At 39.8% G+C, this 14,235-nt stretch overlaps 1 protein-coding gene across 1 annotated transcript in view; it reads right to left on the reverse strand.

Moving 5' to 3' along the window:
• Nucleotides 1-2,748: 2,748 nt before the first annotated feature.
• LOC124406004 (diacylglycerol O-acyltransferase 1) overlaps nucleotides 2,749-14,235 on the reverse strand; it is a 56,822-nt gene continuing 45,335 nt past the window's right edge. Inside the window, exons 7-12 of the mRNA XM_046881302.1 lie at nucleotides 12,165-12,342; nucleotides 11,179-11,287; nucleotides 6,182-6,226; nucleotides 4,721-4,899; nucleotides 4,140-4,290; nucleotides 2,749-4,026 (exon numbers count right to left, since the gene is read on the reverse strand). Of these exons, the coding sequence (XP_046737258.1) occupies nucleotides 3,850-4,026; nucleotides 4,140-4,290; nucleotides 4,721-4,899; nucleotides 6,182-6,226; nucleotides 11,179-11,287; nucleotides 12,165-12,342 (839 nt within the window). The 3' untranslated portion in view covers nucleotides 2,749-3,849. The remainder of the gene's footprint in view (nucleotides 4,027-4,139; nucleotides 4,291-4,720; nucleotides 4,900-6,181; nucleotides 6,227-11,178; nucleotides 11,288-12,164; nucleotides 12,343-14,235) is intronic.

Consider the following 14,235-nt stretch of genomic DNA (forward strand, 5'->3'; position numbering starts at 1 on the left):
GACGACAATAAAAAGTAATAAGAAATAAAAATCAACGGCAGCATTCATTTCCGTTCCTATATTTTACAATCACTTCGTGCCCGTCTTCCTTCCGGCAAAACTAAAGCGAATAATAATACAAAAGAATCAGAATCCGAAATGGCAACGTAACGATGATAGTAAAAATCGTCGATATCATCTCGATCAGAATGAATTCACCACGTGTTTTCGAGCCACGGTGAACGGGATTCTGCATAATCGTGACAGCCTGCAGCCACAAGCGAAACTAATTAGCGTGAACGTTCATTAGCCCGAAGTTGACTCGACACCGAGTCATACGAATAGACCGTCGACGATGCAAGGGCTCTTGAATCCACGCGCGTGCAACGCAGCGCCGCTAAGTACACACTTGTGCGCATATATACCTAACACATCCGTTGCACGTGCGCAGGTGAATCCAAATAGGAATGAGAAAATCGGGATATAAATATCGCGGGCACATACTAACCTTTTTCGAACCTTTTCCGGCAGTTGATCGATTCGTGATCCAGGGGGTCTCGAAGATCCGGTCTTGTCGCAAAACGAAAACAAATCACCACCTCAAATTTGGCGCGAAATTCAAAACATTCATTATATTCTTATCTTCTTCTTCTTCTTCTTCTCTTCTTTTCATACGTATATAATTTTTTACATAATATATCGTCAAACACAATTTGTTACAATATCAATATCAATAATAGTAATAATAATAACAACAACAATCAAAGTGACAGTAAATGTAACAACAAGATTTCATAATCATGAGATTGAAATTTCACGAAAGAATTAATCCCGACACTCGGATACGCACGATATCTCTGGGCTTCCGGTGGCACGCGCGTTCCGATTTTCAAAACCTCGTGTTCGGGAACGAAGATCGGATGATCGCGGCGAACGGCGCTCGTCAGGCGTCGCGACGCTCACTGCGGAGGCGGAGCGGCGCTCTCGCCCCTTATAGCTGGCCGACTGCTCTGCCACCCCCCGGTTTCGTGCCGGTTGTGTGTCCTTCTCGCATTCGACGCAAGCGTGCCGACCGGTCTAGTCAGCTGGGAAGACGGAAGAAAATTTTTCAGCACCGGTTGGTGGGTCGGACCGTTGCGCGTTGCGTTTCCCACTCTCCGACGTCTCTGCTGTCCGTAGACTAAGAGCCGGTCCATAAATTACGTTCGCTTCGGTTCTCAGGTGGGAAACAAGATCGGGGAAAATGGAGGGGGGAACTTGCTCGGGTGTATCGTTTTTGCTTTTTCAAACTAATCGGAGAACGCCTCGGAGCTGCTTGTTTCCCCTTTCAACCTTTCTTTCTTCTTCTACATTTTTTTTTTTTTTTTTGCTTTGGGGGGGGAGCTTTTTTTTTACTTCGATTTTCCAGCGAGAGTCAGGGTGGCGGTGAAGATGATGAAATAGTCGATAATGGATCGGTCGGAATGGTGGATTTTAACAACGCGAAAGTCAGTTGAACAGAATTTTAAAATGGAGAAAACCGAAATTCTGAGGATTCTGTGAATGATCTTTTATCACTTTTTATAGGTATTTATACTGTGTTATATATTTCTATGCATGTATAACGATGAGACGAATTTTCGATGCGTGGAAAAATACTTCGAAAAGTCTCGGATTGACGAATTGGGTGTGGGGCAAAAATTGGAAGGGTTAATATTGCGGATGGCCGATAGATCGAAATTTCAAACATTTGAAAGCAAAATAACGAAAACTGAATTGTTCGAAATCTTGAGCCACTGGTTAGTAGTCATTCTAATCAGTGACACTGTCAAAAATCAAGATTTTGAACAATTCATATTTCGTTACTTTTTTTTCACACGTTTAAAATTTCGATATAACAGCCATCCGTAATATTGACTCGGACGAATTAAATCTCGAAGCTTTACATCATTCAGAATTCTAATCTTCTTATTCGTGGCTGTTAATTCTATATTTCGACTTTCGAGAGTTTCAAAATCCATAAAATGGTATTTTCGCGTCTTTGAAAACCCCGCATTACAAATTTTTCATTTTTACATGTAGTATATAAATAAGAAGAATCAAAATACAGCTTTTATTGAAAATATGAAAACCTGAGACAGAAAGGAATTATGAAGAGGCTGTGCCGCGAAATTCACTTGGCTTTACGACGGTCTGCCGGAGCGAATAGAGGGGATGAAAAAAATTCTGAAAAATAACCTCACGTAATTTACGGACGACCTCTGGGGCTTAAGAAACCATCTATCTTGTGATACACAGTCAGGTACATGTAGTAACGTTATTCAGTCATTTTTCGTTCCCGTATTTTAGAGCGTGAGAAAAAAATTTCTGTGTATGCTAAAAATTTCCAGATTATCCCGAGCGTTTAGGAGGTACACGGACTCGCCTTTTATTCTTCACGGTTCTACATTCTGTACTTTTTCTTTCGCGTTCTTTTTTCATTGACGTTCAAAGACCGTTTCTAACCTAATTTTTCATATCAAAAGCAATTGTTATACTTACGTGGATGTTGACTGTCGAATTTTTTTAAAATTTTTTTTCCAAAAACGTTCGTACATTAATCACTCAATTTATATTCAAACTTGTGTAATCAAAGGACAACGTAATTTCACTTTTTCAATTATTCCGAATTAACTATTAATATTTAATAATATTTATTTTACAGGCACAGCATTGTATTTTGATTGTGGAAAAAAATTATATCATAATATTATTTACAATAATATGCGTACAATTCTAACATTCAAAATCTTCACAGAATAATTGTAGCCACTATTTGCATTGCGAAAATATACAGTAAAAATTTGACGAGTAAAAATTTTATTTAATTATCTCGAATTGCCCGGTTTTCCGTACTTTTTCCGTGACAATTATTTTTTCTTCCCTAATGTCATGGCTAAAAGTACTGAAAAAAATCTTTCGTCTAAATCTCTTTTCAACCATTTCACTTTCAATTCAAAATGAAATCTACTGTGATACTAATTGGAAAAAATAAACTAATGAAAAATGTGATGATCACGCGGTAACGAACAATAATTAGCATTTCGAAACCACGAGGGATTACGTATCACGACATATTTTATACTCGAATATGTAAATGCACCCTAAGAAATCGTATAAATTTTTACGATAACGTTTATAAGTATATTTCGTATCGACTATACGCTTCGTTATTTCCCAACGAAATGTATTATTTATCTATTACAGACACCATCACTCCGATATGTTATAAATTGGATACAAGTAAAAAGTATGCGTATAAAAAAGAAGATAGTAAAAAAACAAAGAAAAAAAAAACCAATAAGAACTAATCACTAACTATAGACCCTAGAAAAGTTTGTTGTGATGTTTTGTCTTGTCATTTCATTATGCAGTTTGACCTCTTATGTGTGTACCTCTTATATAATTATAAATAACGTTCGGAAGGAATTACGACGTTTTATCTATACATCGAATTAATACGTAGGATTGTTTTCGGTCAGCAACAATCGACTAGTTACTTGTAAAAGGCACCGGTTCTAAAAAGCACGACATAATTACAGTAACGATACATCTCAGTTGAATTCTGTACAACATGTTAATAATCAATTCCAATGACTGGACGATGACTGATCTCAAATGAAATAAAAGCCAGCCTTAACCGTTTCCCTCCTAAAATGCTTTTCGATCCTGTTCCCTAACTTTGTTCCTTTTCCATTTCCATTTCCTTTTCCTTTTCCTCATCTTCTTCTTGGTGACAAATAAAAAAAAAAAAAAAAAAAAAAACTGATAAAAATGCGTCCCAAAGAATACGATTCTGCCGCAGGGAGGCTGGAATCCGATGATCGAGTCCTCGTGTTATCAAATCGCGGACTAGACGACCGAGTAATCGTTGATCAACGCCTCGCCAAAGTGTGTTACGACATAGTCGTGGTAGTACATCATTATACAGAGTGGTTGGCCGATTATTAGACTAGCCCAAACGATAATGTTGCCCCATCTCGCGCCGCACCGTACCTCGACGATTCTGCTAAGCGCCGACAAAGGTATCTGACAAATTGAAAATATTCCGCGTGTTATTACGGATTTTTGGGATTGAATAAAAATTTGTCCCAACGCGTGAAGCTTGGAAATGAAAATTCCCGAAGGTGTTTATCGCTCACCTGACCCATCATCCCCATGAACGCCCATATCTTGAAGGTCTTGAGCGGGACGCTGACCAAATATTCGTGAAAGAACGCGCTGATGAAGAAGACGGTGATGCTGGCAGTGGTCTTGCTGTATCCCATCTCAACTACGGGGATGTACAAGTGTCTACAGGAAGTAAAGAAGACATAAACGGTGCGAAAACGAATATTAGGCTGAAACTGGCCGTTCAAAAAATTTGTTAAAAAAGTCATCGATCCGTGGGTGTCGAAACTCAGCATCGAGTCTTTAATTCTTGCCGGTTAATTTCAGCAATTAATAATCTATTCGTTCAGCCAGTCTGTGAAAAAGTAATTCAGGAAACTGTTCGTCGTCGAAACGGGTTCGGATAACGACCTAAAAACAGTTCGGTGTGACGGGGATCTCGTTATAAAAGTGCGGAACAAACGGTTCGTTTTCGTTTTCGTTTTTTTTTTTTTTTTTCTTTTTTTTTCTTATAAAAATTTGTACGAAATCTTCCAATTTTAGCATCTCGTCACTGTCACTCGACACCCTCCGCCTTTCGCGGAATAAAAATAAAGCTCTGAATCCCACTCACCGTACGGCCCATCGATGTACCGGTAAATTCCAACTCCTCCAGAAGGTGTCGATGTTGTTGGAGTTCCACCAATCGCCGTAAAAATTACGATCAGCAAAGTGCAGTAGTTCGCCCATCAGATTCAAGTAGGAGTGAAATGATAAGTAGAAAAAACAGAGCCACATCAAGTGGTTTGGAATCTGTGAAGGAAAATTTTTTAACCCATTTTTTTTTCTTTTTTTTTTTCCCTTTTTCTTCTGAAACTCGCAGAATTGACGCAGCTGTCGTTAATAATTGATGAGAAAGGGGAGAGTTTACGATTAGTCGCAAAGGGGGGATGGGATTAAATTGACGTGACCCTTTTTTCCCAGCTGGGATAGGGTAGAAAATTTGAGTTTAAAAATTCATGACTCAATTGTTTTTTTCGTAAGAAAATCACAAAAGGTAGTATACAGAGCGATGGTTCACTCGAATTTTTTTCACCCCCTCATGTATTGATCAACCTTTCATAGAGACAAAATGTCAAGGAGTAAAGACTGATAAAGCAACGTGACGATTTGAGATAGAAGTAAACGAATTCTTGTGGATATTTCGATGCTCGTACGTGTGTGAAAACATTCCTGGGATTTAGAAGTAAGTTTCAATGGTCGTAAATACGTACGTGAACCGCAAGACAGAAAAGTTTGAACAACAGTAAAGTACGGCATCGTAATGTCGCAAGGACCGTATCATATAGTGGTGATAAAACAGTGGAAGTTAAGGAAGAAAGAAATAGTAGAAAAGGCTTCATATAACTTCTGGCTGCAGTGCAGCGGCTTGTAAGGTGCATCTAGATAGGTGTATATACATATATACACATTATGTGTATACACATTACACATAGACAAGGATCGGCAAGAAAAGAAAATTAAAAAACCTGAGAGAAACGGAAGTTTCTCGCTCCGAGGAAAGACCTCAGGAAAGTAGAGTTAGGGGCTCGTATGTGGAGAGGAACTTCACCCTTCCTTTGTCGATGCTGCAACATTATTAACCCCTTTGCGGGCCGCGACGGAATGTTTAGACAGAAACCGAGTCGAGCCATTCCAGAGTATTGAGAATGCGATCGAGGGATCGATGGGATATCGAGAATGAGGAAAGGAAACGCAAGGAGTCAGGATCCCCAGTTTACTTGTTAGATGCGTAAATTTGACAACGATGATTGACGATGATTTAGATGTACGCTAATCGCAATTTGGAATAAATTTTAGTGAGAAGAACCGACGCGTTATAATGAGAAGGAATGGTATTAAAAAAAAAAACTTGTTGAATTCGACAAGATACGGAGAATGGAAGACGCGGCGGTTTGTTTGCAAGTATGTGTATAAGATTCGTTGAAACGTCCCGAGATTTCGTTGTCGGAGAAGAATCGAATCAGATCCAATTAACACGAGAAGGAGTTAACAAATATTTACTCAAGCGTAAGAAACAATTTCAAATACTTACAGCGAGCTTAAGAAGACGCTCCGAAGCCTTGGCGACGTCCATATTCTGAAACATAAACAACAGAGTCTGAAAATGATAACACTGCAGATATATACATATTATATATTGTATATACGTAGGTATTAGTACATAGATAGATGTATAATTGAACAAACAAGGGTCGAGATGGAAAATGCGGGAATGATGTTGCAGGAAAACGGTGTAATGCCTTTAAAACGCAGGTGCGGAGGCGACGAATCGTATAACAAACCAGCGAAATTTATCTCCGAGTCTCCTTTCTCATCGCCCGCTTTACTGCCGAGGAGGGCTTTGATAATTTCCTCAACTCCCCTAATTATTCATTCGTAAAATTATATAATTAAAAGGGAAAATAAACAATGAATCCTGCAGTATAAACTCTAGACACAGCTGCGCCGATTTGTATATGTTGAAAAGGAAAAAAAAAGCAAGAAATAAAAGAGAGAAAAGGACAAAAATTATAAGATACATCGTGGTAGCTGCAGCAGCAACAGCAGCATGACAATTGTTTACTCCCGATGTATTTCTTCGGCATTAAGTCACCCAATTTCTATACCCGACCAACAAACCGCTCGAGTAAATGGTTAAGGCTTCTCCTAAGTGCTTTTCATTCTATTTATTTAACCGTACCAGCTTCTTCTTCTTTTCCGATGGCGCGGAAGCCTCGAGTTCTCTCCTCGAAACAGGCGGATTATATATATATATATGTATGTATATATACGTATATATATGTATAATAGATATAGAACCCTGTACCGCAACTTACTTTTCCCTGACAGCCACCCAGCTGGTTACCGGCTTGGTGAAATTAATGCAAATCTTCAAATCCCCCGACAGGTAAGTAACAAAAAATAAAAGTAACGAAGATTAATAAGCCTAATTTATTTATTTACGGGAATGAAAACGCGGGAATGCACTCTGCTCGATAAAATTCTGATGAAATGAAATCTTTACCCTCGAGTATCTTCGCGCCGAGTCTCGTCGTTTGACGCGTGTAATTGCACAAAAGCTTTGTTTAGTAACCCGTTAATACAACGAAAGTTCCACGTGTTGAATTGAAACGTCAAAATTCACATACTGTACGAATATTAAAATTAACTTCCGCCTCTTTGCACGACGAAGGAAAACGCTTTTCAAGCAGAAATTTCTTCATCTTCGTATCAAGTTTTCATGTATATGTATACCTTTACGCATTTTATACGCGTACGAAATGCCATTATTATATCGACGCATTCAATAAGTATAAATTTGCGTAAACTCCGTGGACGAATATGACACAGGAATCTCAATAAAAGTTCCACGTATGTTATATATATATATGTATATGTATATTATATAAATATATATAAAATACAAGAACCCGTTATATATATGAAGCTGTTGGATGAACGGAATTAATGTAAGTCACGTAAAGAAGGTGACGCATAAAATTTCATTCTTAGGAGGAGTTTAATATCTCCCCAGCACGTTTCGCCAAGTCGCAATAAAATGAAATCCCACGCGGTCATATTTAATACGTATATATGTAAATATGTATATATATATATATATATATATATATGCACGTACACAGGTGTATATACGTACATTTGTATGTTACGGCGACGTACATGTACAACAGAGACACAATTTAATAAATGCGAAAGAGAACAATATGCAAAAGGTGGTCCGCGCTAGAAATGAAATTATTAAGCTGCGATATTGTTGCCACGAGGAAATCTAGAGAATTTAATAGAGACGTGGGTGAAAAAAATTTAGATCAACGTTCGCACCTTTTTCGTACGAGAAAAGAAAATTCCGAGGTACATATATGTGAGCTCCCTAATACGTGAGAAACTAATGCAGGATTTCCCGCTTCACCGGGACCTGTTGAACCGATCTGTTCGCAGGGAATTTCTCAAGCGCGAAAGACGAACTGGACGATTTCCATTTGTTCAAGAACACCGAGTAATGCCATTTTCCAAAGCTGCAAACTCGGGATCACTTCCCGATCAACTGAAACTAAATATCTATATCTATGTATATACATGTATACACACACCTATGTATAATATATATGTATAGGTATATATAAAGGTATATAGATCTGGCGACGAGTAAGCTCCGATAATCTATCTGAATCCGGCAGCGGCACCCGAGTGAATGCACTACGTTTCAAGTGGTAACGTAAATAATTAAAGGGTTGTTCCGGATCCCACGGTGGCAGGACGACGCCAGAAATCTTTCCTGAAAGCTTTCCATTAGCTCCGCTTTCCCCGTTTTCCTCATGTACCCCGAAGCCGAAAGCTTTAAAATACATTGGCTCGTTGTGTCGCTGCGCAGCTTTATTCGCAGAGACAAAACCCCTGTGTTCTGCCTCATACCTGGAGCTTACATTATACACACATTTATATACAACATACATTCGCGAGAAAATTTCACAAGTTCAAACTCGTGTACCTACCTACATGAGGATAAAAATAAGAAGAAAGTGAAAATTAGTACGACTACGAGTGAACCGTGTGTGAGAATTTCAAAGGTGGCTATAGCACACCATAGGTATAAGCCTTTCAATCACGGAATCCACTTCATCCTTTCCTTTCTTTTTATTCTTCTTCTTCTTTTTTTGTCATTTCTGTTATATTCCATGCAAAATCCTGATTTTTTTCTGCATTGTCAGGTAAAAAAATACCTAAACTTTGGAATAATTAGGATTTTCTTGTGAAACCCATAATTGTTGTGATTGTTACAAATAAGCGTATGTGAAAAAAAAAATGCATTTTCGTGAATGTAATTCGATATAGTGGAGAAATTTGATAATAAATGAATAATAAAAACGCTTGGAATTCATCGATTGACAAACAGAGATCTTAGAATAGCCATTAGATATAACAAATTCAATGTATAGGGGTAGTTTTCCCCCTTCTTAGGAGTGCATCGAGGTAAATAATATTGGGATTGACTGAAAGGAATAAATTAATGCTAGTTTTTTTTTTTCTTTTTAATAATTCAATATTTAATCCAACGTAATGAAAAAACTTGCACGATTCAGATTTCGAATGAAATTGAATGCGAAAGATTTTTCGAAATAGTTAAACTTATCGAGAAGCGAATATTTGCGCCCTAATTTGCTTCCCCAAATATTTTCAAGAATTTATAAAAAGGGGGTTGGCAATACCGTCGAAGATATTACTTATAACCGCATAATAAAAATCGTTTCAAGAGTTTGTTATTATAAGATTGATTCCCTGGGTAGAGGGGGAGGAGGAGGAAAAGGGGGAGGTCCTTGCACAGCGTTGTAGAGGAGGAGAAGAGGAGACCGCATCAGACGCTAATTGGATTTCTCAAATAGAGGCAATCAATCTTCAGATAATGGCTGTCTAAATGGACAATGAAGGGGTAGGACGATGTACAACCCCAACTCGCGCGGTGGTGAGTTGATAGTTGATAGTTTGTTGTTCACAGAGCATATCCCTTTGCCCGGCTCTGTATCGCGGGTATTCCCGTTACAGGAGCTTCCTGATAGCTTTGCAGTTGTTGGAGCAACGCCGCAAAACCGCTGCAGGTTCGAGGCAACACGGATGGTTTAGGTATAGACGGTTCGTATTTTGTCACCCATGAATAGAGTTCGAGTCTTGTTGTAAGAAGCTGATGTGCAAGCTCAGGACTATAAGCATCGGCGTGACAAGATAATGTGTCTGACAACGAGTGCAAGAAGGTTCACTGCAACAAGTGTATGTATTTAGTGTAGGTATCTACTGACAAAGAGTAAAAACCCGTTTAAATATTGATACGTTCGATCAATATCGAAGCGGAAATAGCAGTCGCTACGGTTCAGTCATTATTCATTGTAGAAATTGTAAGCAAACAACAACTGTCCGAATCGATTAATCATTCAAAGCGTGTAATCAAGCAGGACGCGTAGGTGGGTTATCATATCCTGGAGTGAGTTGGATTCTTCGAAAGCCTGGAATATTGACCGAGACGAAACGATGACGGGGAAAGAGTGTCGGTTGTGATTTAGGGAAGAGCTGACGACGAGGAAGGATCAGGGTGGCGAGAGTTGTCGACAATGAAAAAGCCCGAGAAGCTGTCTATGATCAGTGACGTACGAAGTACCTGAGTACGTGGGGGAAAAGGAGGATCAGGATTGAAGAAGAAAAACTTTTCCATCCCTTCTCCTATATACACAAGTGAGAGAAAGTGATTCGAGACTATAAGACAGTGTGTACGATTCGAATAGATATTCGACGAAGTGATCCTTTCCGTGAAGAAATTTCTCCGAGAAAAGTAGACCTTTCTTTCTTTCTGCCAAATATAATACGCACATACATATTTCTTGGTAAATATTTTAGCTGCCTCAATTCGCTCAAGTGAAAATTCAACCGTCCTCCGAGCCGCAGTGATAAACGTTATCGACAGGGAGAAAATATTACCGGAGAACGGAACCCCGATGCTGTACGTCACTGATCACACGTATTATACACCGAAGACTGTTACCCGGCTTGTAGATATGGGGAACAAAGAAGCGGGTGAAGTTGTTTGACGAGCAATCGACAAGACAAGACATTGATCAGGTATGGAGTAAGAAACAAAAGCGAAGTGGCAGGTGAAAGAGAAAGAGAAAAAGGAAATGAAAGAGGGGAAAAACAAACATGAAGATAAAGCGAGTCACTATGCGCTCTAGTCAAGATTGAAGAGCTTTTTTACCTTCTTTTCTTCTTTCTTGTATAGAAGTGAAAAATAACGGAGAAAATAACGTGTGTATAGTCTGACGCAGCTATCCGCTATCCAGTATTTCGAAGAGCTATTTTTCATCTTTCACGGTTGACTATATAGGATGCATTGCAAAGATCTTCGCGTACAACAATCAACCTTCAAGTTTTTTCAGACTTGCCAAATTACGTTTTCTATCTTTTATGCCTGTATAACCTATACATCGATATCACATGTGGTGTCGAAATATGATCCATATTACCGGTAGTTGATAAAATACTCACGCTGAATGGGATCAGTGAATTTTTCACCGACGGGATCATCCACTGCTGGAACAACGACATCACCACTTGACATCCCACAACTACTTCCAGTATGCGTTTGATAAGGAATCTGAAATTCAAAGTGTTACGTACAGGCTTAAAAAATGATTGAAATCTGATCTGAATGTATGATAATTGTGCGTTTTACCTTTGCTCGGAAGAAGAGAAATGAAGAATGTAAAAATGTGTAACGAGATGAGGTCTGTAAACCGCTAAAATCATAAGGTACAACGTATACCTCATCGTTATATAGTTTTGTCGGACAGGATAAACGAAATGTAGGTGGGATATCAGAGTTTGCAAGTTGGTTGAAGCAAAGTTGTTTTATCCTCGATAGAATCGGCCACTTGAATATCTAACTTTACGACTATTTCCCTCTTAAGAGTTGAGAGTTGGTAAAAGTTTATACGCGAGATCCCCAGCGTTAAAAAGAAACTACAGCCGTGTGCCGGGTTGGTAAAGCAGTTTTGCGAGGAGCCTCAACCTCGAGAAACCAGCGGCGTTTCGCTGTCCAGGTTGATGAGTGCCTTTTCTACGTTATTATTGAATTATCGCGCGGGCACCACCGGCGAATAAATTGCCTTCGTCAACGATTAGCGTCGCGTCGCGTCGTTGGTCGTCAAGGCCGCGAGAATGTGATAAATGCCAATCTTTCGGAGGCCCCTTGACGCCGAGGGTATTACATGCCCGATCGAATTGTCTCTCTCCATCAGAATTCCCTCTCGTGATAATAAATCGCACGTACATTATACGAAGCAACAAAATGTTCCCACACTCTGATAAAATACCGAAGAACGAGAGTCAAGATTTGTTTGCGTTCGATCGTAAATGTTTAATAAAATATTTGAAACTTCGTAGAAGATACTTCGGTGCTCTTCAACGCTTCTGTTTGTCTGTTGACCGCTTCTGACGAATATTTACGACAAATCGATGAAACCGGTCCTTACCGTTTGCGGATCCGTTGAGTTCTAGGGAAATTCAACTCGTAGCAAAGAGTCGGTGCAAGAATGTAGTAGTAGACGTCGGCCAAATTCAAGTTGTCCGGATACTGAACGAGCTCGGTACTACCGTCAGCTTCGTCTCCATTTTCCTTCGGCAACTTTCCGTTCTGCTTTGCTTTGGTGGCTGCAGTAGCAAGAAAAAAATAAAAATTTAATTAAGACTTGCTGCTGTTTTCAGCCATGTATAATTCTTCCGATAAAAATGTATGTAAAGAGGATTCCGTAATTTAAAAAACACAGGGATTAAGTTCGCTCTTGACAGCGTTGCGATTACGTTTTCTTTTTCTCGATCGTGTCGTTGTTTTTCAAAGTATTAGACAAGAAGAAAATTAAACGAGGAGGAGATGAAAATCGAGTATGTAAGCATTTGCAGAGTGCTGCTTGGAAACTGCGCTGCAAAGGAAACACGTGACCTGCAATATGAGGGGGACGTTGTAAAAGTAAACGGCGAAAGATCAAGCGAATTTTAGTCTCAAACGGTCGCTCGGAAAGGAAATTTTCTCTAGCTACGTGCTGCACAGAGGCGTAGAGATAGTTGGGTAAAGAGGCTCTTTCAATTTCGTTAACGAAACAACAAAACAAAGTCCGCCTTTCATCCCGAAACGGCAGCAGGAGAATCGCGCCAAAGGGCTGAAAAAAGAAACGAAAAAAAAAAGAAAAAAACGTTGCCGAGCGATCTTCCGAGCACGAAGAATAATCGAGGACGCGATGTTTCCCTCTTTTCATTTAACCAATTTGCCTCGCAAGCGTTCTCCTCACTTGTTGCCCATTCTCCGCCATTACACGTCCGGCGGAAGTAAAGAGTCGCATCAACAGCCAGTGTGTGACTTTTGAGGTTCAAAAACGAGCGACTCTCGTCTGCAGAATTTTCCGCCCTTAATTTTAGACGCCACGGGAATAGGTTAAAAAAAAAGGTAGAGACGTGAGGATAAATTGTACCCTAAGAGAATCAAAGTGCTTTACTTTTTAACCGACCAGAGAGAGAGAGAGATCCGATGTACCTACGTATAGGTGGTCGACAGAGACGAAGAACGGAGAGCTTCCGGTCTGCATCTCTCTCCGTATAACGTCTACGTACGTAATGCAGATGTTCACGCACTTTTTTATTCCACCCACCCTTTATATTCCTGGACTGCCGCAGAGCATCCCCGCCACTTTGTGCGCCAGAGAGAGAAATAAGCTTAGGAAACTAAAAAACTTTCACCGTGTTGCAGTTGCACCCCGAGAAAGCACGCGGCCAGGGGTTATATTGTGTGAATTTCTTTTCACCCTGCACAGCAGCAGCGCTCGGTACTGCACTCAATTCACTTTCCATCGTTTCCGTATGGTTTTACCCGTTGCAGTATTTTCAGCCCGCGAATTTGAGCTCGTTCAAAGAAACAAATTTTTCTTTCTTTCTTTTTTTTCTTCTTCTTCTTCTTCTTACACGCGCCCAATTTGCACCGCGAAGTGATTTTCCAACGACTTGCGGAACGTGCTTGGAGGAAAATACGCTCTGCGAAAAGCCACTCAAAGAGAACGAAACGGACGCGCAGCTGGATAGTTTCATTGATAACCTGTTTAAAAGGGATGGGAATAAAAACGGCATGAAAAATACGCGATTCTTTTGCAAAGAACTTGGGTAAACTACACCGCGCTTCCCATTCAATTCTATATACCTGCAGCTTGCGGACGGCGAAGAGGCAACCGGGAGTCTCTCGCCTCTTTACAGGATCAGGAATCTATTCGACGTCCCGAATCACGTGAAAGTTAACGCCATTCTCGTTTCCAACGGTCCCTGAAAACCGACGTTGAAAATAGCGAAACGAGAAATGAGATCTAGCAATTTTCATAATGATGAAACTTGGGCGCGAAACTTGACGAGATAAGTCGTCAAGTTCGTACGTCATTTCGCCCCTTTTTTTCACTTCCGCTACCGGATATATTACGGAGTTTGTTCAACAAGTAGTTATATATATACATATTTCAAAGATGCTTGCGCCATTTCCATGTACACGCATAATTCGTTGGTCAATTG

This window comes from Diprion similis, chromosome 4 (genome assembly GCF_021155765.1).
Source record: "Diprion similis isolate iyDipSimi1 chromosome 4, iyDipSimi1.1, whole genome shotgun sequence".
Lineage (NCBI taxonomy): Eukaryota > Metazoa > Arthropoda > Insecta > Hymenoptera > Diprionidae > Diprion > Diprion similis.